We start from the raw sequence: 26926 nt of genomic DNA, 5'->3' as shown, positions 1-26926 counted from the left end.
AGTCCTGAAGAAAGATCATCACTGTCATCTTTCAAATTCACTGGAGTTAAACATGATAATGCATTTCCCCACTACATCTGCCTGTTCACAAAAACTCCTATCATTCATCCATAGGCTGGGCTCTATATTGTACTAAATCTTTTCCAAGTAAAAATAGATCCTTCCCATGCATATGCACAGTCACGTCCAGTCATTTATCTCCTGACTAGAATGTAAGAATCAAAAAAACACAACCTTTGCTCTGATTATAGACTCGGTCAAAAGTTTCTTAAAATGAAAACATTTTCAGTAAAAAGGAAAACATACGAAATCAAAGCGAGGCACCCAAATAAAATGGAAAATACCTATGGGATCATTAGACAGACTGGAAAGCACCTACTCAAGAATGAAAATTGTTTGGCAAATCAGTTCCTGGTTGTCACTTCTTTGAAATATTCTGTACAATACTGTAGATCAGTGGAGGTCATGGATCTACACACTTAATTGTGGGACCTGCTGAAGCTGAAAACGTCAGTTAACAAATGGCTAAAGTAAGCATGATCCCAGCCCAGTACATAGCATGTCTTCATGTTTGGTCAAGTTTCTTGTGAATGATCCCACAAGAAGCTCCAAAAGGACAAATCCATGAGAAACACGATTTTAATAATTTGACTCCAAAACTGCGAAACCCATGCTATGAAATAAACTAGTCAATAACAGCTAGAAGCAGTTCATGGCAACCCAATAAATCCCCTTTGGGAGGTCAAATATGTTTTTTGTCTACAGCCACTCAGTTTTAGGAAAACAAGTATTCCTTTGCTGGCACTTCTACATGGCTTGGTTAGGTCCATTTCATAATTTGCTCCACAACAACAGAAAAAGCACAACTTCACATTTTTTATATTTCATTAGTTTTTATGGTTTTTCTCTTATTTATAGATGGAGGATGATCAAGACAAACAATTTAAAACACACAAACCAAGAAAAATCTGGAACCAGGAGAGACTGGAGTTTTTCTGTTTCTTTCTTTGTTGGCTACTACATTTAGCAGACAGTGCCATTCTCCTGTCGGGTCTTGGGGCAGGTAGATCGTGGTATTGGCTGAACAGACGGAGCCAGAGTGCAGAAGAAGCCAGCGATGAGTGTGAGGCCAAGACCTCCCCAGGCGCAGAACATGGACCAACCATACCCATGACCTATATCATCAGGCAAGCCATACAAATACCGCGGGTAACGGGAAAGCTCAAAGTTGATCCCAGCTACACAGGTACAGAGGGAAATGATGCAGAAGGTCCCTGCAATGACAAAACAAGATGTTGAAACTGCTGAAGAACAAAAAGAGAGATTATCATTTGTCATTGGTATAATGAAAGAGCTGCAAAAATTCAGTCTTGCAGAGAATAATCCCCAGAGGTTATTCCTGTACCACTTATGTTACCTGATTTTGACTTGGAGAGATGGTGGCGTACACCTCCTTTGTCATGTTTTAAGGGAGCACTGACCTCTTCCATATTTAAGACCACAACCTTTTCCAATTCCTAAAGATCTTAAAGGAAACTAACCTGAGTCAAAGTCACAGGGTGACTGGTATAAAAATACAGTAAATTATTTTTATTAAGAATATTAACCATGAAATAAAGGCTTTAATCTGTTACTTTAATATTAATAAAAAAATATATTTATTTATAATAAAATAAATATATATAATAAAATTATAATACATTTTATTATAATAAAATAAAAAGAAATCATAAATAAATATTAAATTACATTGAATTCAATGTAAAAATACACATCCTATGTAAAATTAAGGCAACCTTCTGTTATTTTATAGCAAAACTTTAAATTTAATGTAAAAAAAAATAGTAATTTGGAAAAAAACTGTAAAAAGTCTGGCAGCCAAAGTTGCCAAATATCCGTCCACCCATCTTCATCCCCTTATCCAGGGTCAGGTCGCGGGGGTAGCAGTTTCAACAGGGAACCCCACACTTTCCTTTCCCTGGTCACATCCACCAGCTCTGACTGGGGGATCCTGAGGCATTCCCAGGCCAGAGCGGAGATATAATCTCTCCACCTGGTCCTCGGTCTGCCCCGGGGCCTCCTCCTCCTCCCCGCTGGATGTGCCTGCAACACTTCCCAAGTGAGGTGCCCATGAGGCATCCTAACCAGATGCCCAAACCACCTCAACTGGCTCCTCTCGATGAAAAGGAGCAGCAGCTCTACTCTGAGCTCCTCTCGGATGACCGAGCTCCTCACCCTATCTCTAAAGGAAGCCAGCCACCCCTCTGAGGAAGCTAATTTCAGACAGTTCGCGATCTCGTTCTTTCGGTCGTGATCCAGTTCTCATGACCATAGGTCAGAGTAGGAAAAAAGATTAACCTGAAGGTCGGTCGCTGTCCAGCTCAGCTCTCTTTTTGTGACAGGGGTGCAACACAGCAACTGCAGTACCGCTCCTGCTGCTCCAATTCTCACACTCCAAAGCCCCCCCACTCGTGAACAAGACCCCAAGTTACTTAAACTCCTTCCCTTGGGGTAAGGACTCATTCCCAACTCAGAGTGGACAGTCCACCAGTTTCCTGCTGAGAACCATCTCCTCTCCTCATTTAAAGGTGCTAATCCTCATCCCAGCCGCTTCACACTCAGCTGCAAACCTGTCCAGTGAGAGTTGATGAGTGAGGATCGGTGACCTGGCGAAGCCCTGGCGGAGGCCCACCCTCACTTCAACAAGTCTGACTTACTGCCGAACACCCGAATACAGCTCTGGCTTTGGGCGTACAGAGATTGGATGGCCCTTAAAAGTGACCCCCCACAGCACCCCCCACAATACAACCTGGGGTTATATGCCTTCTCCAGGTCCAAAAAGCACATGTAGACTGGATGGGTATATTCCCAGGCTCCCTCCAGGATCTTTGCGAGGGGGAAGAGCTGATCCGTTGTTCCATGACCAGGACAGAACCCGCATTGTTCATCTTCAATCAGAGATTCAACAATCGGCCTGACCCTCCTTTCGAGCACCTTGGAGTAAACTTTCCCAGGGAGGCTGAGTAGTGTTATGCTTCCATAGTTGGCCCACACCCTATGGTTCCCCTTTCTAAAAAGTGGGACCACCACCCTGGTCTACCACTACTTTGGCATTGCCCCCAACCCCCACGCAATGTTGAAGAGTTCTCTCCAAGCCTCCACACCTGCTGCTTTGCCTCAGCCACTGCCAAGGCTGTAGCCCTTTGGGCCTGTCGGTACCCTGCAACTGCTTCTGGAGTCCCCCAGGATAACATACCCCTTCTTCAGTCAGATGGCTTCCCTGACCTAAATTGCCAAACAGTTACTGTTAAATGACAGTAACAAACCTTTAGTTATTCTACAGAGAATTGTTTTTTAAATAGATATTTACTGTAGACATTGTCTGTAGTTTTACAGTTCAACTGTTGTAGAATAAACAAAAACTGTCATTATAAAACATATATAAACTTGCACAAAAAAATTTAAAATATTGCAAAAATACATTAAAATAACCTAATTTAATTAAAGGCTTGTTTTTATGAAGTATTATTTTGTAAATTCATAGGATTATCCATTCATTCATTCCCCATCAAGGTAGTTCCTGGTACATATTATTGGTTTATACTATAAATGTACTGTACAGTACTGGAAGCCTGAAGGCAAAGTAATTGAAAAAAAAAAAAAAATTAAAGCTAGAATAATCAAGCACATACAGATTCAGACAACTGAATGTTGTACAATAATTAAATGAATCACACTGTACGGAGACGATCTCGGCCAATGATATTTTTGAGTTCTGGGGGGTGTCTGCCCAGCGTGAATCCTGACTGCGCAATATTCAGTTGTTTGAATCTGCACGCTTCCTTTATCTCTGTTGGAAGCAGAGAGACTACAAAGAGTCATTTTCTCTTGATAAAGTAACGCAAGTAGTTTTCCAAACCTGTTGAGTCAAGGATGGTGATTCGCATTCAGCTTTAACTCAAGGTAAGATAATAATTTAGTTTATTTTCACGTGATGTTTCATATAAAGAGAGATATCAACTGAATGAGTTGAGCTAACGTAACACTATGGGCAGCAGAGATTGAAAGTAAGATAGTGACAAATCAACATTAGCTATAACTTCAGAAACCAGGCTCGGGGGGGCAGCCATCTGCCTTGACCGGTTGAGTTGAGAGAGGTAGAGAGAGAGAGAGAGAGAGAGAGAGAGAGAGAGCGAGAGAGGCATGGGTGGGGTGGGTGTTGTGATGGATGAGAATGAGAGCAGGACAGGGGTATATTCAAACAGGTGTAGGCAGGAACATGATGCTGCATGAAGTTCATGGAGATGAGCTGTAGTGTAGAATTTATGAAGATAAGGGAGCAGCAGGCGTTGCAGGAACATAGGATGGCGATGAGTCACCACCTGCAGGCTGACGACAGGGAGAGAGAGGAGAGGAGCTGGGAGACAGACAGAGACTTTGGGAAAGCATGGTTAGTAAATGCAGTACACATGCTTAGAACTGGGAGAAACAGTGATTTTTAAGAAGCGTGGTTATTGTCAGTGCATGCGGAGGGAGGGGGAGAGAGAGAGAGATGCTCAGTCCTTCCCCCAGCAGTCTAAGCCTAAAGCAGCATAGCTAAAGAGTAGATGGACTTTTTAACTATAAGCTCATGTCATGCAAAACAGTTTTAAACCTGATCTTGAAAATTGCTAGAGTCCGCCCCCGGACTGATACTGGAAGTTGGTTCCATAGAAGAGGAGCCTGATAACTGAAAAGATTTACTCTAGGAACCACAAGTAAACCTCCATCAAGAGAGAGGAGTAGCCTACTAGGAGAGTAAGGGACTATGAGCTCTCTGAGATATGATGGAGCTTGGCCATTAAGAGTATTTTACTGGCAGCCAATGAAGAGCCACTAACACAGGAGAGATGTGATCTCTTTCCTAGTTTGTGTTAATATTCGTGCAGCAGTGTTCTGAATCAACTCAAGTCCTTTAATGAGTTACAGTAGTCCTGTCACACCGCGGTGAGGTCAAGTTGGGTTTTTGTCTTGTCTTGTCATTTCCTGTTTTATTTTGATAAGTAAATCTCCTCTCATTTCAGGCCACTTGCCCTTCCTCATGTGTCACCAGTCGGATTGTCTTCCCTGATTGTGTCCACCTGTTTCCCATTGCCCTCATGTGTCTTATAATCTGTGTCTCCCATTGTCTTGTGCCAGAGTGTTTCATCTTGTGTGTTCACCCCCAGCCAAATGTCCACAGTCACCCTTATTGTCCTAGAATCTGCCTTGTCTGAAGATTTCCTCTCACAAATGATTTTGGTTTGTAGTTTTCATAGCTCAGTCTTGTTAGTCTTAGGTTTTCAAAGCCACCGTTTAGTTTTCTCCTTTGGAGTGATTTTTTTTTTCTTTTTTTTTTTTTGTTTCTTGTTCTTTTGCCTCAGATTAGTTTGCCTCCTGCATTGAGGAGTGATTTTTAGTTTAGCTTTGTTTTATTAGATTAGGTTTTCCTCCAATTGGAGCGTCTTTTGTTTGGTCAGTCAGTTTAGATATTTGAGATTGTGTGTGTAGATATTTCCTCCGTTACGAGTGATCATAATTTTTAAAAATTTTTTTAGCCTGTTTATTAGTGCTTGTCAAGTGCCGTAATTTTCAGAGCCGTAGGAGGTTTTATAGCCTTTTATTTGTCACTTTGTTAATAGGTGAATCCTGCAACAGAATTAAATAAAGCCTGTCTTGTTCTGTTCAATCTCTGCGCCTGAGTCCTCCATTAGTCTGGTGCCTGACAAGTCCAGCCTAGAAGTTACAAATGCGTGGACTAGTTTTTCTGCATCATCCTGAGAGAGGATGTTTCTGATTTTCCAAATGTTTTGCAGGTGGAAGAAAGCTGCCCTACTGACTTGTTTTATGTGAGGGACATGTCCTGGTCAAAGGTTACTCCAAGATTTCTAACTGTGGAACTGGAAGCCAAAGTAATGCCATCCAGACTGATTCAATGATTAGATAGTGTTTCTCTGAGGTGCTTAGGGCCAAGTACAATAACTTTAGTTTCGTCAGAGTTGAGAAGTAAAACATTTTGGGTCATCCAGACTCTTATGTCTCCAAGACATGTCTGCAGTTTGACTATCTGACTGACTTCATTTGGCTTTATTAAGGTGTCATGTGCATAGCAGTGAAAGTTGATGCTGTGTTTCCTCATAATGTTGCCTAGAGGAAGCAGATGAAGCATAAAGAGGATTGGTCCACGTACCGAACCTTGTTGGAATCCATAACTGATTACAATAAGGATGAGCTGTTGTTAGCATGAACAAACTGATGTCTATCTGATAAATGGGATTTGAACCACCTTAGCGCATGTCCTTTAATCCCAATTTCTGTAGTAAAATATTATGTTCTATGGTGTCCAATGCAGCACTAAGATCTAAGAGGAGAAGTATGGAGGTTTATCCATTGTCTGAAGCCATTAGAATCTCCTTGGAGACTTAAACCAGCGCTGTTTCTGTGCTATGATGGGCTCTAAATCCTGACTGAAACTCCTCAAGCAAACCGTTCCCATTCAGGTGGTAGTGTAATTGATTTGCTACGGCTTTATTAATGATTTTAGAAATGAATGGAAGGTTTGATATGGGTCTATAGTTTGCCAAAACATCTGGATCAAGATTAGGCTTTTTAAGCTGGGGTTTGATGACTGCGGTGTTAAGAGTCTGAGGTATATAACCCAGAGATAAGGTCAAATGAATCAGATCTAAAATTAACGGCTCAATTAATTAAAAAATCTCTTTAAAGAGGCTCGTTGGTACTGGGTCTAATAGACAGGTTGATGATTTGGATGATGAGACTATAGAATCTAGCTCTGAGAGATTCAGAGGTGAGAATGATTCCAGATGTACAATAGGCGTTGCAGTTGATTTGGGAGTTGTTATATTTAGTAGGAGATTATTGTCTAATGTAGGCAAGAGCTGATGAATTCTTTCTCTGATTGTGAGAATTTTATTTGTTAAAAAACGCCATAAAATCATCGCTGCTTAGAGCTAAGAGGATCACTGGTTCAACTGAGCTATGGCTCTCTGTCAGCCTGGCTACAGTGCTGAAGAGAAACCTGGGGTTGTTCTTGTTTTCTTCTATTTGTGCTGAGTAATATGATCTTCTAGCACTGCGGAGACCTTTACTCTTCCGACTTACTGGAACGCGAATTTCTTTCTAATTTTCTTGACGTCTGCTTTAAGACACACATTTGGGAACTATACCAGGGAACCAGCCTCCTATGTTTGATTATTTTCTTTTTTAGAGGGGCGGCATCATCAAGATTTGAACAAAGTGTGGCCATAGTGCTAATCATAAGGTCATCAACCCGTGCATGGGAGAAATCCTCATTTGAATTTAGATATGGCATTGTTGGGAATGATGACCCAATGTTCTCTTTAAATTTAGCCACAGCATCTTCAGATAAACATCTTCTATTACTGAATTTATTCCTCAATACTGTGCAGCCAATTAAAGTAAACTCAAATGTAATGAGGTAGTGGTCGGTCAGACGAGAACACAGTTGTAATTCACTTAGAATATAATAGAACAACTAAAAATATGTATGTTTTTGTGTATTGTTTGTGTATGATGTAATTTGAAAATGTAAGCATCCCCCCTGGATGCTGTCAGTGTCATCTATCACATCTTTCTCAATTCATTGTTTTGGAAATGGTGCAGATATTATCAGATGACATCACAAATTAGAATTTTAGAAAATTTATGGATTTGGGAGATTTGTTCATGTTCACTCACAATTTGAACCATCTTAGACGATTGGAATAACATATGAATTCCTAAATTGGCTGTAGTTGCCCTTTTACTAAAATTCAACATTTCAGACACTGTACTAATGCAATTTACAAAACTATTGTTGCTTCCATTTGATATCTGTTGAAGTAATCTGAATGAGAAATAAATAAAGACATTCTAGCAAAGTATTGTTTTAGCTCTTATTGGGTTGATCAGTTTCAGACCCACATTATAATTTGATATGGCTGTTTATTGGTTAGTTACTTTGTAAAGCAAGCAGTAAAAGGTAATTTTATGATACACTGTGGTTATTATACATCTTGAAATCTTACACATCTCAAATGTCAATCTGCATTGAATTGATTGGACAATAATGTAAAATGCCAGCAGAAAAATCTATAGATTTAATGAATATAAAAGAAGTTGAAATAAAGGTACATTTACATAGACCTACTGGTTTTTGTACATTCACAGCCCCATACATTGTGAAATGCCTGTAGATGTAATGGGGAATTGCTTCCAATGACTGTCAAGTAATGTTTATATAGTAAAGCCCATACATTAATGGGAAAGGTATTTAGATATATTGGTTAGTCATTTTTAATTACTATCAAAGACTGTTTACATGAACTTAACAAAATACATTAATAGGAGAAGCATGCAAATATATTAAAAAATTACTTGTAATTACTGTTAAATGATGTGTCTATAAAGTAAAGCACATGCATTACTTAGAAATGTATGTAGATATAGATATAGACGGCCATCTGCCTTGATCGATTGGGTTGAGAGAGAAAAGGAGAGAGGTATATCATTAATGGGTACTTAATCAAGATACCATTAAAGGGTGTTAAAGAAGGGTAATTTAAATGTAATTTTACATAACTTTTTATCCGCTTTACATCCAGATGTCTGTATTTTGATGAAGAGTGCTTGTGGATGGATTAGATAGCCATATTAGATTGCCAATGTTTTTCATTTTTCTGGGCAAATTTATACATTTGCTTAGCATTCTAATTTTAAACTTCTATTTTATTTTATTTTTTTCATTTTACAACAGTTCGACTGACAAAACATACAATGTTCACAGTAAATATCAGTAAATATGTTTTGTTTTTTTTTTTAAGTCTAAAAAGTAAAAAAAAAAAAGGTTTTTGAGTGTCATTTGACGGTAAGTGTTTGGCAACTTTTGCTGTATGTAAGTATGCTGCCATACTTTTTTACAATTTTTTACAATGTACCATAACCTCAAGGACCCTCAGTAATGTACACTTTGCATCTCATGCGTTCTGTCCTGTACATAGGCACGTAAAAAACTGTGATTTTAGGAACATTTCCATGATGATATATCTGTAATTTTTGGAGAAGGTGCAGTAACACAATATTGCATTTCCATACCACATAAAAACTGTGTGCAGTACTGTGTATACAAATTAGTGTACAAGTCATATTACCAATTTTGGTTAAATCACATGCTATAAATTACCATGGATGTGATATCACAACAGGTTTCTGAAGCTCACAATTTGCCTCCAAAAGAGGAAAAGGTATGGATCATGTGCAGAGACTTCAATATGTGCCAGTTTGTGGAACGTATTAATTCAACTACATTTCACTGACAGAGGAAAACCCCCTCAATTTGCCACGATCATTCATAAAATTGGGCTGCATAGTGACTTATAATTGTAATCAATTTGGCTACAGTTCCACCTTGCACTAAGAACCTGCTTTTAATGAAAATGTAGCCCAGCAACATATTCCAACCTGGACACCACCTGCTGCCCTCTGGAAAGAGGTACAGGAGCCTCAAAAACAGGGAAGAAACAGACTTAAAAACTGCTTCTACCCTTGGTTTGTTGACACATTGAACACCCGCAACTGAAAACAATCCAGTAAATAGTAATACAATTGCATTACATGTATGCAATACAATTAACTGTCAAATCTACCTCACCCAAGTACAATTATAATATTCTGCTTTTATTTAAGTATTTATCATTATTTATGAGCACTAGTTGCTCTTTGTTTTATCCCTGTGCAGTTTGTTAAATGTTTTCGCTCTTATCTCTTTTAATGCACCTTCAGCGCTGCCCCCAAAATTCTGCTGAACATACGCTGTATCATGATAATCAAGGCTATCTTATCTTATCTTATCTCTCATTTATAGACCATAATGTCAGTGCGTATGTGAGACTCACCTCCCATGAGAAAAAGGAGACCAGCAACATACTGCATAAGACCTCGGCCCCAGCAGCAGCCAAGTACACCGATAATCCAACCAAAAAGAATGATGGCTACTGCCATGCCCATGAAACCTGCTGTCATCCTCCGCAAGTCTGAAGAAACAGGATGAGAGAGGTGAATGTTATGACACCTGGGTAGGACACTGAAGAGTGGAAACATGACACACATTCTTAAACACATGTTTATCAGGTATCTGCAGAGGACAGGGAGAATGCAGAATGCAGAAACACAATAGACCAGCTGCTCCATAAAGCCATTGCTGACGGTCCCAGACCCACAGTGGCACAATGTATTTGTTTTCTTTTGACTCTCTTTCTTTAGTTTGAGCCCAGGCAAACATTTTTTTGATGGAAACTAATCAAGATATTGTGAAAGCCATAATTTCCTTGAAAAGTCTTCACAAGAAATTGACGATGTGCAACTAATTATCAATGCAGAAAAGCAGGTGCAGGAATGCACGGGGCACATTGCACATGCTGAGCAATGGATTTTGGATGCTGAAGATAATGTTTATGAGCTACTAACCAAAAACAGCACACTGGAAAACACTGTGCAAAATACTGCTGACAAAGTTGATGACTTGGAATGCAGAAGCAGATGCAACAACATGAGATTGGTGGGGCTGCCAGAAAAAGCAGAGGGCTTAGATGCTGCATCTTTTCTGGAGAGGTGGTTGCCAGAGGCTCTGGGACGCAGAGATTTGGCACCCTTCCTTCTAACTCAAGCATGGGACATCCAAGGACTCTCATAATGAAATTCTTGAATTTAAGAGACGAGAGAGTGCTGAGGGCAGCATAAAATTAAAGGAAAATCTTTTATGACAACGAGCAAGTTCACCTCCATGCGTATCTTTCTGCTGGAGTGCACAAAATTGAAGTGCAGCTATGATGTGGTGTGAAAGAAACTGCGTGACAAGGGGATCAATAAACACAAGATTGTCTTCCCAGTGCAGCTCCTGGTGATGCATATTGACAGATCTCACCTTTTCCAAACTGTGGCTGAAGCGGACAACTTTCTCCAGTCTCTTTAATGGAATAAAATGGACCTGAGGATGGGGTGGATTGTTTATTTAATTTTTTTGGCCACATTATTTGTTTATCTGTATCATGAAGGACTGGATTTAAAATGAACTATAAGAAAAGACTAATCACTGATGTTTGTTCATCCAAATGTGTGGACTAATGAGAGGGATGTCCAACACATCATGAACCCTAGGTGACCTGCAACAACTGAGTAGTTACTTGAGAAATTTCCCCATCCTCACTGATTAACAACAGGTATGTGACAGTTTGCACTGATGTTCATGCTTTCTCAGTTAGTGAAGGATGCCACTTTAGCAACCTGAACACAAGGTTGTATTAAACTAAGAAGTTTACAGTATATGGTTAGTGTTGTTGTATACAAGCAGTTAGAGTTAAAAAATGAGTTAGAGAGAGGCAAGCGGTCTCATGTGCGGACCAACCTTTCATAAGCGGTTGAAAAGTTAAGGAGAGGAGGGGTTTCCATGGATACATGGTACATGCAAAGGGGGGTGGGGAGGTGGGTCCCTCTTTTTTTCCCTTTATTTTTTTCTGGTTTTATAGTTGTATGTAGTGACTGGTGACTTCAATTTTACACTGGATCAATCAAGCCATAGATAACACTTTGATAACACCTGCATCAAGGAAGACAACACCATTTTTTAAAAGAGCTAAATTTATTGGATATATGGTTTATTTCCTAGTTTCAGAATTATTTGTTTCCATAATCAAAGAGTGCCAATATAGCAGCATAGATTTATTTGACCATGCAGCAATATCCTTGGTATATGAAGATGAAGAGACCCCCCAAAATGGTACTTCCAACCAGAGTGAACCCTACATTTGTAGATTCCTTAAACAAATTGACATATTTTGAATCCAACACTTCTGAAACACCAGCTAGTAAAAGGTGGGAGGCATTTAAAGTCTTCATTAGGGGTCAAACCATGTGTTTCACAAATTCAAAACAAAAGACAGCACAACTTTAAATGAGGAAGAAATGAGAAGAAAAATTAAAAAAAACCTGAAACTGATCAATATCAAAATAAATCTAGTTTACCAGATAAGCATACAGAATTCCTTGCTCTTAGATCTCAGTATAATGAATTATCAGCTAATAAAGCAGCTGCCAACCTATTGAAACTCATACAATCATACTATGAATGAAGGTATGAAGGGGAAAAATCTGAGAAAACATTAGCATGGTACATTAAACAACAACAAACAGAAAGGTAAATTAATTATATAGCAGCTCCACTTTGTCATTTTAAAAGTTTTTTGGACAAATCTATGATTTTAATACACGTTTTGTGGTGGGTTGGCTGCTGTTCAATCAGAAAATTGAAAGTTTGCAAGGTAAGCTTCATATTTATCTTGCTTTTCTTCAAGACCAAATGAAAATGTGTGCTAAAAGCACATGGTGTAATGTTAAGGATGTTGTGAGGTCCGAAAAGAGGGGGTGGAGATTCTAGAGACTGTTGCCCCCAACAGAGATTTTCCAGATCTCTGCTAAGTGCCATCCTGGACACTGATCCTGCTTTCTCAGACAATAAATTGCAATTCATGCCCCACAAATCAAAACCTACCTGACCCCCACTCATCTCATTAGAGTCTGGCTCTAAAGTTCCAGTCGCAACCCTTTGGTGCAAAGCCATTCAAATATCATTCCTCCAGGAAAGAAGGCGTTGTAGTTATGAAACTTAACCAAATGAATCATATAATATTCATGAAGTTTCCATTGCCACAGCCTCACACCATGATGCTCCCACCTCCAAACTTCACTGTTGGTATGCTGTTTTTGGGGTGATGTGCTGTGCCATTTGGCCTCCAAACATGGTGTGTATTATGACATCCACAGAGTTAAATTTTGGTCTCATCTGACCAGACTATTTCACAGGCTTTTTAAATGTTGGGCATCAAACTTTAAACGAGTTTCAACATGTTTTTTCTTCAGCAATGCAGTCTTGCGTGGTGAGTGTGCTTACAGGCCATGGCTGTTGAGTGAATTACTTGCTTTCTTTGAAACATTGTAGCTGCTAATTCCAGGTCTTTCTGAAGCTCTCCACAAATGGTCCTTGGCTCTTGGAAAACTCTTCTGATAAAGCTTTTGACTCCTCTGTCAGAAATCTTGTGAGGATCACCTGGTTGCGACCGGTTTATGGTGAAATGATGTTTGCACTTCCAGATTATAGCCCTAACAGTGCTCACTGGAACATTTAGAAGTTTAGAAATCCCCCTGTTACCAATGCCATCAGTATGTTTTGAAACAATGAGGTTTGCGAAAGTCTTGAGAGAATTCTTTGTTTTTACCCACCGTGAGATGTCTTTGTGTAACACACTGGCAATGAGACACCTTTTCATAGGTTGTTAGTTGGGCCTGAACCAGCTGATATTAATTTGCACTGACAATGAGCAGGATTGCTATCTGATTACTGATAGATTTCAGCTGCTATCTTGGCTTTTGGTGCCTTTTTGCACCTCAATTTCTTCATGTGTTCAATACGTATTCCCTGTCATTAAATTTTATCACACATAATTTATGATTTCTTTGCATGTGTGGGTTTGATGGGTTACTGACAACTGGTGAAAATTTACCTTTAGAAATATATTTACTGAAAAAAAAAAAAAAATGGTGACATGTTCAATACTTATTTTACCCCCTGTATGTTAGAAGAAGGATTTTAAATTCACTCTGAGCCATTGAAGAGAAGCTAACACAGGATAAATGTAATCTATTTTTTTAATTGCTGTTAATATTCATGCAGCAGCATTTTGGATCAACTGAAGGATTTCTTGGGACTACCTGATAGTCAGATTGCAGTAGTCTAGTCTAGAGGTTGGAAAAGGCATGCACTAGTTTTATTGCTTGAACATTATTTTTATTGAGTTTTTAAAGTGTTTCCAAAATACATAACTATTACATAAATATACAGAAATACGAGTGCTCTTACATCAAAGACGACGTCAGGGATAACTAAATTATTGTCTAGCATTCAAATTGCCCTTCCTTGCAATTCAGGTATTCATGAGATAACATGCAGAAACACAAAAAAACAACAACAGCCAGAAAAATAAAAGGTTTCTCTGTCTTATCAAGAGTTAGCCCAGGTTATTTCATTACTATGCATGGATCAAAAATACACAAGTTGTATATTCCAGATCGGTTTAAACATTAATCCACTATGCTGACTAACACACCATAACATATGGGAATTAAAACGTTGCATTGTGTTGTTAAAACGTGATATAATAATGCCGTTAATCTGTGATCTGAATGTATTTAAGACGATGCTAATGTTGCTAGCATAGCTGCCTATTAAACACGTTATACTGCATCCAGGCTTGTGGGATTTATACCGCCGCCATCTTGCTCAGGGGCATTATTCAGATCTCCATTAGCTTCTGCATAGCATCAGTTGTTCTTCCGGGGGTCTAAAACGAGACCAGTAGATGTATGTTTTGTAAAAAAAAAGTAGTGTCTTATAATATGAAGTGGGACGGACCGAATATATGGGATGACACAGAAATCTAAATTAGCATTTATTGTTTCTATGTTTCTATGATACTGTGTACTTTGTCGATAACAATATACGATATACTAAACTAAGTACATAATTCAGTTCATTTTAATTATTATACTATTATAGAAATAATGTTGCTATGTACATAACATATTTTGGTATGAATATAATTTTAGTAAACATGCCATTTTAAATTCAATATCAGGTGAAGGTAGAATTATGAATTGGCAGGTTTACACATCTTACAACTTTTACAACAGTAAAATTCCATATTCTGTGTTGTCAAGGACGTGAACTCCTGTCAAAGATGTGAAGTCTTGGTGTCATTGTGGCCGACTTTGCCATGGTGTCAGGCAAGAAGCTTCAAGTAGTGGTGAGTACGTGTCATTGCTTTAGACTGGTGTGGGCTAGTATATTAGCTGTGTTAGCCATTGTACAATATAAATGAGGCTTTGGGTGGGGATATTGGTTAAGATTAGGGTTTTCACCTGGATATCAATGTCCTTGGAATTAAAGGGATTGTTCAGTTTTTTAAAAGTAGGTTTGTATGAGGTACAAATAGCCTCTAACTTCTTTGTGCAGTCCCCCTAGTGGTTGGGATGCCGGCGTCCCAAACTAATTAACATATGAAAGGCTTCCTTTATACAGGAAAAGTAGGCAGGGTTTAATGAAAATTTCAACGCAGACGTTTTTAACACACTTTCAGCTACATGCACAAAAATTTTGACGTTTCTAGGCGCTCCAGTTTTATCATAGTTGCTGAAAATGTGTCGGACAGTAGGAGACGACGGCAAGACAAGTGGCATCATGTCAACAACAAAGGGACTGTAAACATATGTGTACTATCTTTACCACGTTTCTTTCACCTCCAAAAAATCGTATACTGTCATAGAAACAACACCAAAGTGCAAAAATTGAGTTTATTTCCCAGTAAAGGTTTCAACAAGCCTGCTCACCAAAAACAAAAAAAGTTGCATGTCGTTTTCTATCGCAGTGAAATACGAACATTCTTTGATCAAACCCTAACTAAAACACTGAATAAAACCACAAGCTTGGCCTCATTTTAAAGCCGAAGATGTGCCCAACAATAATCCGCGGTTCAATTTTATCCATCGTGTCCAGTTAATCAGACATTTTGTCTTTTTTCCCCTCTGTGCTAACGCTAATTTAAAGGTCCTTCAGACTGCGCATCTGCTACGCACAGGCAGCGTCTCCTTTCAATCAAAGTTACGATGAAAACAATCTGTCCCTACAATAGCAGAGACCATGAGGTTTCCTCTGACGTATAACAATCCTTGACACTTCTGACACATCAACATGGGGGATATGGTGTTTACACCGACGGAGGTGCTGCAACTGTTGTACAGTAAGGAAGAAAAGGAGGGCAACGTCAGCAACGGCCGCCTGCAGCCAGCTGGTCCCTTTGTTGGCTCTCCTCTCCATGTCAACAAGTCAACAATGGACATTTCGACTAAAAGCGTGTTTTTACTGCCCCAAGTTGTAATGTAATTATTAAATTAATAATAAAAGATAATACATTAAATTTCATAAATTCTAAATTCGAAGGTCTTTGTTAATTTAAGCCACCACTGATAGTTGTGGGTTTATTCCTGGAGTTATAAAGCTTCAGAATAACAACATAAAACAGGCAAAAATAGGTCAAATTCCTGTTTGGATAGATTTTGGACACCATATTCAGCCCTATAAATGCAATTTTCAAATGAAATTTTACTTTTGTAACGTATTCCTAAAATCAGTCATGTCTGTGATTGGCCCCAAAAAGTTATCTGTTAAAAAAAATGTATATATCACTGAAATCTTGCAGTGCAAATTTTAGCCAAATTGGTACATTTTGGATAGGTTTGGCGCACTGGAGATCGCCAAGGGGCACTGTTTGGTAAAAATTCTATAGTTCCTCAGTAGGTTATACCTATCAACCTCAAATTTGGCACACATGTGGACAGGGAGTGTGTGAACCATATATGTAAAATTCAACCTGTTTCATAGTGATATAGTGATAATTTTGAGATATCACTGCTTTCACAAAAAAAATTCTAACTGGTTTTTTATTTTTCCCCAAAATATAGTTTTTTTTTCAATGGCCCTATTTTTTAGGGACTTAAGTCAATAGATGTAAAGGTACAGATGTCTTCTTTCATTTTAGCCATCAGCCATAGTTCTGGGATTAGTACTTCTGAAGTTATAAAGCTTGATTTGCAGTGATACCAAAGAAGGCGGAAATTGCCGAAAAGGGCCTCTCCGTGAAGGGGCTAAGTACATTAGATGCAGCGGATTGCACTCTGCGCTGCTGTGGCTTACTGAGGGAGAGCAGAGTGCTGTTTCTCTGTCCAGTACTCTGTGTTCATGGGCTTTGGTCACCTTGAATTGATGTTCATGTTAAAGATTCCATGATACTTGCTGCAAAGAGTATGGGGGTCCCTGGTGTAGAAATATATATTTTTTAAAAAACAGCACAGATGTTTAAAACGTGTATAAAGATCTTAAAATGCTTAAAAAAAAAAATTAAAAACGGCACAGATGTTTAAAATGTATTAAAAATGTGCAATATGATGTGTAAATGCGTTAAAGATATTTGGATTGGGGGGGCAACAGCTGTTCATTTGCTCTCTGAAGGAGTCACTATAGTCAGGGATCCACAGGCCCAAAAACTCAAGAAAATGGGTTGAATCTGACATAGTATGCTATACTTTTTGTTTGTGTTGCAATTTCCATTTTATTAATACCTCCCCCTCATCCTCAATTTCAATGTCATCCACAAATCCCTGCGATATCACAAAGATGGCACTCCTACAAATCCAAGTAGCAGAGTTAGGTCAGGCATTCTTTGACGTGTTGGTGAAAGAAATTGTCAAATGCATAATGTACCCTGAAAACGAAGACTTGGAAAAAGTGGCCCGGGCTCTGGTTGCAAAACATCTTTGTTTAGGAAATCAAGGAACTGGTTACGGCGGGTGGAAGATAAGGTTGGGCACTAAAATAAACAATTACTGCCAAATACTGTGAAATGCTGGCAACCCAGAGTTGAGCCTAAATTCTATGAAAAGAAAGAAAGAGGGGGGTGCCTCAAACCTAGGTCCAAACCAAGTGAAGAAACCACGAAAAGTAAATTACCTTCCTAATTATCCAGAGGGTGAAACTACAGAAACTCTTGAGGCCCAAAGGCAAGCACTCGTATTGGAGCATAAGCAGAAAAACTTAGATAAAAACCCACAGATCAAAGTGAAAATGGAAAGAACCTTTGCCTATAGAAGACAGGAAATCGTCATGGAGATGCCTTTCATCACACAGCACAAGTGAGGTAAAGTACTAGTGATCCTTTGCGTGTTTAGCTTATGGTAGGTGTGCGACTCAATGAGCAACCTCAGCTGAAAGTCTTGTTTTCAGGGTTGCAACGCAAGTATGGAAAAGTATGGAAACAAATTTGATCAGTTGCCAGGTATTTAAAAAGTAGTGTTGCATGGTAACCCGGTAGCAATGGTAGACCGCGGTACAAAAAGACAACAGTACATATGATACCATAATGTTGGAGTACCGTAAATTAAACTGATTATTTAACGCAGGTAGCAAATATTAAAAGTGTTATGGTTGTCCACCTGGCCCATTCCCACCTGGGAATGAGAAGAGAGGACTTAACTTCCAAGTGAATTAGATTGAACACTCTAATCACCTGTACCCTGATTCTGCATTGTTATTGTGAATAACTGCACTCCCAAGCCTTATGAAAACCTGTGTCCTTAAGATGTACATTGAGACTAGTGTGTGTGTGTAGATTCTGAAGTTGTATCTCCGTCCCACAGAATCCCTCTGTTGAAAAACGCAGAGAATGCATCCTGAAAACACAAGTCCTGATGACCTCATAAAGGAGTTCCTGGTAAGTTGCAAAATGTTGTGATATATGTTGGATTGGATACTCAATATAAATATTTGCAGTAAGACTGATGTTAAAAAATTTATTTGAAAACTGGGAAAAAAGCATTTCCGTAGTTATACTATGCTCTGAAAATGCATGCAGGCCACCAGGCAGCCAGGTTATGAGGTCAGATGGGTGGGCCGCAAACATTTTCAATATTTTCAAGTGGGCAATAATCTAGAGAAGGTTGGGAACCACTGCACTGTTAAAACAGATTTTCACAAATACTTTGTTCTAAATCGCTTTTTTAGGATGTTGATCCTGACGAGCAGCAGAGACTGCAACTCGACATGGGGGTCTATGTCATCCAACACGAAGGAACTGAGCCCACAGATGACTACGAGGATGTAGGAGTTATTATTGAGGGAGTAGAAGTGCTGCAGGACGTGATATGTGGAGATATGTGGAGTGCCTTGATGTAACTTCATTATGGTGTTATATAAATTAAAGTGAATTAGTAACACAGATCATAGACAGTCTCTATTAAAGTCTCCAGATCCCACATCTGCGTGGAGATGATGATGATGCAGGAGCAAGAGGGCTATGTGTGCATTAGCTGGGTGGAATGTAAACTGCTGTTATGACTACCACCTTTAGCTGTCTAAAGGTTTTTCTGTTTGTGCGCCAATCATCGTGTGTGTAGATACACAGTACCCCTCCCGCCTCTTATCCAAGAATGCATTTCTATCATGGTGGTGTAGGCTCTGATCTGGTAGCTTAACAGCGGCATTGTGGATGAGCGGATGTAGCCACGATTCTTAGAATATAATCACACAGCAGTCCCGAAATGTGTTGTTACTCGCCAACAGCAACTGTAATTGATCTGTCTTGATGGAACAGGCGTTAGTCAGAAAGATGCATGGAATCACTGCTTTGTGAGACTGCCGCTAGTCTGTCTGACTAGCAGGCCCACTCTGCAGCCCCTCTCCTGTTTGCCTGTGTTTCCGCCAACAGTGCCTTCTCATCGGCCCAACAACAGGCCAGGGAGTTAGTTAGTTTTTTATATGAGCCTGTCAAAGATGAATTTTGGTCACTCGACCGACAAAGTTTTCTATGTATTTATATTTCTATTGCTTGTGATCACTATCCAATTTGTAAAACCTACAGCCCGAAGTTCAGATTGGGTGTAGGAGAGTTTGTTGCCCTTCACACAGTCACACTCATAACCCACCCACACAATAGTAAATAAAATAAGTGGTAGAAGATGAATGAATGAATGTTCATCAGTATGAACAGAAATTTGATGCCTAAATGACCTCTTTGCAGATTTGGTATCATGAACATTCATGATACGTGTATATAGTTCATTATCACTAACACTAATAAATGCTTGCTTTGGTCATTGTCACGTTGCACAGAGGACAACAACCACTCAGGAATCAAAAACCACATTAAAACAATAACAGAATACATATTCCTGCTGTCTGCATAAACGTGCCTCTTCTACAAAAACCACCTTCTATACTAAACCCCTTTAGGACCTCACTTGTGTTTGGTGACAGCCCATTCAAGAGAGGGACAAGACAACATGCTCCTTTGTTCCCACAGACAAAGTAGGGTCCTTTGAACTAAGCTTCCCACAATGATCATCTTTTCACTCATATGTCAGAAGACAACCACAAACTGTAAGTTTTTTGTGGTGTTTCTTCTCTGACCTCGCCACATCCTCTCGCTCTCTGGGGGCCGCCATTGTTGTTTGATTCAGTATGCAAATGATGATGGAAAGCATTCTGGAAAATTTTCACTGGCCTTTCCTCAAGAAGTCAGCATCTGAGAACCCTCAGTCTGAAGGGGTAGATTCATAGGCCCTACCCCTCATTATGCCCACTACCCATACATGAACAAAGGAATTGGGACACCACTACCCTCACGCCACGCACAAAATGTAGGGATAGGGAGTGTGTTGGGACAGGGGCTTGGATACCCTAAGTCCTCCCTTGGACTAGTTGTCCTGGCTCGGAAGGTTGGCCCTGACCTCCATTGCAACTCTTCATTCTTCCCATGGTAGCCACGTGAGATCCTAAGATGTCTTAAGAGTGGAAAAGCTGAATGCCAGCAGACTTAATACAATGCTTCTGTGCTGTTTCCTGCAACCAATGAGCCTCAAGTTAGCATCAGCTGCTAATTTAACTGCAACACCAGCAATGTAACCGACTTAAGGAACTAAGGAGGAATTTAACCACTCGCATCTGCAGCTCTGGACTCTGGACTTGGATTAAGCACAAAGAAGGACAGTTGCTTTTCCAAGAACTGGATAATGGTCACTGGGCCAACCTAGCAAAAAGCAAGCGCAGCTAATACATTTTTTTACATGTAAATTAATATTGGGTTACTCTGTGAGGCTTTCTTGTACGTGTTATAGGTTGTTGGTTAAAAACCAAACCAGGAGTTTATGTTGATTTTTGTATGTTCACACATGCTTTAGCACATCACTCGCCCTGCATGCAACTAACCCTCCCCTGGCACCTTGGAACAATTTCAGCTGGCTTTAACCACCACACGAGTCACGTGGCCACTATCGTGGCACACACGTGGCACACACATACATTATGCTAGTACCTGTGCATTTTTTATTTTTTATGATAAATGTTCTTCAACGCAACTGCTGGTCAATTTGCTATTGCAGAAGCAGCCTGCAGGTTTGATCACTGAGAATTTTTCTAGGCCCTTGTCTTTGCCACACACCAATTCAATAAAAAAAAAGCAAAGCAGTGGAAAACCCTCTGGCTAATGAAGTTTATTTCTATTTATCTTACTGTGTTCTTAAAAAAAATGCCTATTATAATAAAAACACTCCTCAGCAAGTGAGGAGTGCCCTAAAGTTTGAATGAATAAACGAAGGGCACATAGGAGAAGAGACAGTAGAGACTTACGAAGGGAGTGCCACTCGTCCTGCCTTATTGTCTTGGTGATGTTGTATGAGAGATTTTTGGGTATCATGGCTGAGGAGAAGTGATATTTGATGTAGGAACACCTTGCAATTGAACCTGCAGATGAGAAAAACAGGATTTTACATATTTTTGAATACAGTAAGAATGATGAGGCACAGGTTATTACTTATATCCACACTGACTTTGATGAAGGTGAAGATGTTCCACAGGAACATGAGTTCATGGTCTGTTATTAACTTAAGGACCATCCACCCAATCTGATACCATATTAGGCCCAGCACAATTCTATTAGCCCCAGGTCTGATACAATGATTATCAGAGAAATTTGTTTCTACAGTTTTCCTCAGTGACTTTGGTACAGATCACATTAGAAATGACGCATCTCATAATGAATGTTTCAAAACAGTTCACATCTTACCATAGTAGCTCACCTGAGAAAAAGCCAATAAAACATCAAATCTTTGTTGGCACATTTGGAAAGATGTGAAGCGTCAGTGAGTAATTTCGGCACTGTAATTAATCAAACCTTCTCAAATAGCTTGAAGTTTTTAATTAAAACCAGACTAACTCTAGAAGAGGGGACAGTTGTGCATTTGCACTCAGGATATGTTCACACACGATGAAAAATTTACTGTAATATTAATGTAATCAGAGATTTAACAGAGAGACCAATAGTTGGTAAAAATAAATACATAAATAAATGAATGAGGCTATAAATAATTTTGATATGCCATTAAATTAACTAAACAAGGCAACAAACACATTCATTTGCGACAAATTGCACCAAAATAGCACAAAAAATAACAATAGGCATTAATTAGCTTTTATATTTACATTCCCCAACAAATTCTTATGACATTTACATTCCTTCATATCTTCAGTCCTACATTTAGATTCCTTCACACATTCTTTACACATTAGTATTCCTTCCTGACTTATTTTCACTTCTACATTTCTTTGTGCATCCAAAAAAATCACAAAAAAAATGTATGCAAATGAGGAGGCTGTCCAAAGCGTGCCATGGGGTGATCTTTTGGCCTGTCGGTTGTGCATCAATTGCCTCGGTCCACACAGTCAACGTAGAAAAGTATGCTAGAAAAGTGAAATTTTTCAATATACTACAATTCTTCTGCCATGGAATTTAGTTTTGAGATTTTTTAAGGCAATAATTAAGTTGTGCAAACTTAAAATCTTTGGATGCGTTATCAAGATAACTCCAACATTTCAGATATTTCAGGTCTGACTAGCACTGTGATTCCAAAACCATTGGCAAATCCCCACTTTGGACAAGGGGGAATTTTCAAGCCCCAGTCACCACAATGCAGATGCTAATGCTAATGAAATACACTCAGCTTAACATTTTCAAATTTAATGAGGTGAACAATGAAGTGACTCAATTAACATAATTTTCAAACTATCACCAACTTCTATGTCACTAATTTATCCATTTGTTATAGCCACAACTAGCTTGCTGCTCCTATGTGTGAAAGTTTGTTTATTGTTCCACTGCAATTAACATGCCAAAGTTAATTGTTATTTTCACACACTGGTCACTGGTCACTCGTCATTGTACTCAGTTATAAATGCTTTATTTCAGCAGGTCCTTTTAAAATTTTTCGCTGGCTCAGAAGTCTCTGTAGTGGTTATATGTGAAATATAATTCATTTTGGGTAGTATCTATCATCTAATCTGTTATTTACATGGATTATTTGCTGCAATGCAAAGTTGTTTGGCTGCGGATAAGTTATGTTAAAGTTGATAAATTTATTATGGCCCAAGCAATTTGAAAGCACGCTTGCCATATTGCTCCCTTTAGTGTTGAGGGTCCAAGGAGTCGACAGTGCAAGAGATGTCCAGATAATGGGCCTTTTCTTCCAAATAATGGTCAATGAAACATCACATCAGTCAGTTTCCACACAAACAAGAAAAATTGCCCCAATTGACAGTATTATCAGCCAGATAATGCAAATGTAGGCAGTTTCGCAGGTGCCCCCCTGCGGGGGCATCGCAGGGGCTCCCGGGTGGGTTTCTTTGGTCAGTATAAGATAAGGGTTAAGGCTATCCACACAACACACACACGTAACCTGTCTTAGGAATAAGAAGCATGTCACGTTTTTTTGGTTGGTTCTGTCTCTGACTACATTGTTAGTAGGGCTGATGTGAATAAAGAGATTCCCCATCTGACACCTGTGTCCGGACAACCTGATTTCCTCTTTTCCACCTCTTTCCACCACAACAGCCGCGCTCTTTTTCCATCACTATCGATCCTATTTTTGACTCGGCTCCTCTTTTGGGACACCTTCACCTAGCTGGACTCCCATCTCTCCACAGTTCTCCAAAGAAACTCTCTGGACATTCTTAATCCTGAGTGAGGTCACAGTAAAAGCACAAAATCCTTCACTCCACCAGTTCCTACAAGCACCACTGGCTTCCTTTCCCCTGTCCATCCTTCCACCCCTTCTCTGTCCTTTGTTCCCCCCATGTATTCACTGAGGTGTAGCACTGCCCTCCCTGCAACTCAAAGGTCATTTCACTCATTAAAAATCCAAATCAACAAACTACCTACGAAGGCCCTCTACGGAGGGCTAAAAAAAGAAGAAAAAAAAAAATTTAATGAAAAAAGAAACAGGCATGTTCTCCCCATGTCTGCGTGGGTTTCCTCTGGTTACTCTGGTTTCCTCCCACTGTCCAAAGGCATGCATGTTTCGGTAACATCCCTGGTGTCCCATATATACAACTAATTTGTGCATTTTTATTTCTATCATTATAGATTTCTACTGCTGTGCACTCATGTATACTCAAGAACAACCCCAGGTTTCTCTTCAGTGCTGTAGCCAGGCTGACAGAGATTCATAGCTCAGTTGAACCAGTGATCCCCTTAGCTCTTAGCAGTGATGATTGTATGGAGTTTTTACAGAGAAAAGTCTCAAAATCAGAGAAAGAATTCATCAGCTCTTACCTACATCCGAGAATAATCTTCTACTGAAGTACAGCAACTCATGAACCAACTGCAACACATATTTTACATCTGGAATCATTATCACCTCTGAATTTCTCAGAGCTAGCTTCTCATCATCTTATCTTTGGGTTATGTACTCTAGACCCTCAAGACTGCAGATATCAAACCTCAACTCAGACTCATTTCTAAAGTCATTAAAAAAGTAGTTGCAAACCAATTATATGACCGTCTGCATAGGAATGGCTTGTTCAAAGAGTGTCAATCAGAATTTAGAGTTCATCACAGCACAAAAACAGCGCTGGTTAAAGTTTCCAATTATCCAGAAACTCAGAAGAGTTTCCCCTAACCTGAAAAGAAAGCTTAAAATGTTCTATTTAGACAGAGACTGGAACATGAAATTGGGATTAAAGGAACTACATTAAAATGGTTCATATCCATTTATCAGATATCCATGTGAACAATAGCTCCTCCTCACACACTGTAGCAAATTATGGAATTCCACAGGGCTCTGCACTTGGACCAATCCTCTTGACCCTATATCTGCTTCCTTTAGGCAACATTATCAGGAAGCGGACTCATAAAACCTTTTTACATGACAAAGTTTATGGTTAAAAGTTTTTAATTAATTTACTCATTAGCTATGCTGCTATAGGCCTAGACTGCTGAGGGAAGCAAAGGGACCTCTCTCCCTCTGTTTCTCTCTCTCTCTACCCCTCCCCCTCTTCCTTGCATGCACTGACATGCTACTAACCATGTTTCCCGAAGTCTCTGTCTCTCCCAGTTCCTCTCCTCTCTCTCCCTGTCCTCATCCTGCAGGTGGTGAATCATCGCCATCACATGTTCTTGCAATGCCTGCTGCTCTCATATTTTTGTGTGCTTCATGCATTATCATATGTTCCTGCTTGCATCTGTTTTGAATATCCCCTCCTCCTGCTTTCATCTCTCCCTACCTTAATCAACCCCCCCCCGTGTGTGTGTGCCTCCTTCTCTCTCTCAACCCAATCGGTTGAGGCAGATGGCCACTCCCCTGAGCCTGGTTTTGCCTGAGGTTTCTGCCTCTTAAATCAAATGTTTCTTTGCCACTGTGTGCTTGCCCATCGGGGGATCTGTTGGGTCTCTTTAAATTATTTTATAACGAGTTTGGCCTTGATGTAACTTTGTTATGATTTGGCACTATATAAATAAATCTGATTTGATTTGATTTGATCGTTGAATATAACAACACACTTGACCACAGGGATAGCCACCTCCAGAAAATGATTTAAATACATAAATGATCCCTTGATAATAAGCAAATTTCTTCTAGCACCACCATCAGGCCAAACATTCAAATTGGAATGAATATTTATATTTCATGTTTTTGTTCAAATCTTTTCAAATTTACTGACCAAATTATTTTGTTGGTTTTGTTAACCCAATGAGAAATGAGAAATATCACAGTGTGCTTACAGACCCCGGAGTCCAAACCACTCAGTTGTTTGTTCAAATACTTGCTGTACTTTGAATAAAAATGCAACCTCAAAAGACTTTGAAGACTCTGAGATCCTTTTTCCTGAAACTTTGGAAGATTGGAAGACCACGTTGGGCACCACTGCCAGACCTCATCTGGCCCACTGCTTGGTAGTTGGGAGCCACAACAACAAGTCACATGTACACTGCGTGTTTTCGCTTGAGTGGATAGTTTTGGTGACTGGTCTGAGATAGTGGGTTGTTGATGAATTTCAGTCCTTACTGTTGGCCCTCCCACATTTAAATTCAGAGGTTCAACCCTACAGGGCTGAAAAGGTTAGAGAGACAAAAAAAAACCCTGTTCATCTGATCAACACATAGAGAAAGCACTTGGGTGAAGGACAAAAAGACAAAATGTAAAGAGCTCAAAAAGCAGTGTTCAATTAATGGAAAATGATAAATATAATAAATAATAATCTCTGTTTTCAAAATGTGTCCAGACATTGGCTTTTCAGCATGGTGGAGCTGACTTTGATTAAATAATACTAGGGCTGTGCTATCACTTCAAAAACTCATGTTCGAATAAATTTTGAATTACCTGCAATAAGCATAAGAGAAATGCAAACCTCATATTTCATAAATATAATATAGTCTTGATAGCATATTGGGGGGTGTAGTAGTTCTTAATAGGGATGGAAATACATTTTTCACATGTGGACAGAGCACACCAAGGGAGCATAAACTCAATTTGCAAAGCAGAACTGACAGAAAACAGTTGCTAATGCAGGTATAAAGCTGGACACATCATACAATAACCAATTTATAAATTATTAAAAATATATTTACTGTAGCAGAAAGTTTTCCATAGCTGAAGCACGCATTTAAACCATGGTGAGTGCAGCAGTAAACATGGGCCACATCCCCAGGGCAGCCCATGCACCAGCTGCTCTGACCTGTTTCATGTACAGATACATTGGACAGCTCCCTGCCAGATGGGAGGTTCTGCAACAGTTCAAGCCCTCAATGGCCTCATTTCTGCGTGACCCACTTGGTTTCTCCTTCTCTTCCCTGCCCCTCTTCCCATGCCCACACCAAGAGGATTAGAATGCTGCACAGCACATCCCAGCCCTATATCAACCCAGCTGAGAGGATGTATATAGGCAAATGAGATGGGGCTT

General features: G+C 39.5%; 1 protein-coding gene across 1 annotated transcript in view; it reads right to left on the bottom strand.

The window, feature by feature from the left end:
- Window positions 1-288: 288 nt before the first annotated feature.
- The window catches only part of tmem178bb (transmembrane protein 178Bb), a 60964-nt gene continuing 34326 nt past the window's right edge, over window positions 289-26926 (bottom strand). Inside the window, exons 2-4 of the mRNA XM_029495181.1 lie at window positions 21323-21436; window positions 9933-10070; window positions 289-1274 (exon numbers count right to left, since the gene is read on the bottom strand). Coding sequence (XP_029351041.1) covers window positions 1024-1274; window positions 9933-10070; window positions 21323-21436 — 503 coding nt within the window. The 3' untranslated portion in view covers window positions 289-1023. The remainder of the gene's footprint in view (window positions 1275-9932; window positions 10071-21322; window positions 21437-26926) is intronic.

This window comes from Echeneis naucrates, chromosome 23 (assembly GCF_900963305.1).
Source record: "Echeneis naucrates chromosome 23, fEcheNa1.1, whole genome shotgun sequence".
Taxonomy (NCBI): domain Eukaryota; kingdom Metazoa; phylum Chordata; class Actinopteri; order Carangiformes; family Echeneidae; genus Echeneis; species Echeneis naucrates.
The sequence above is the reverse complement of the archived record's forward strand: the minus strand, read 5'-3'. Positions and strand labels throughout refer to the sequence as shown.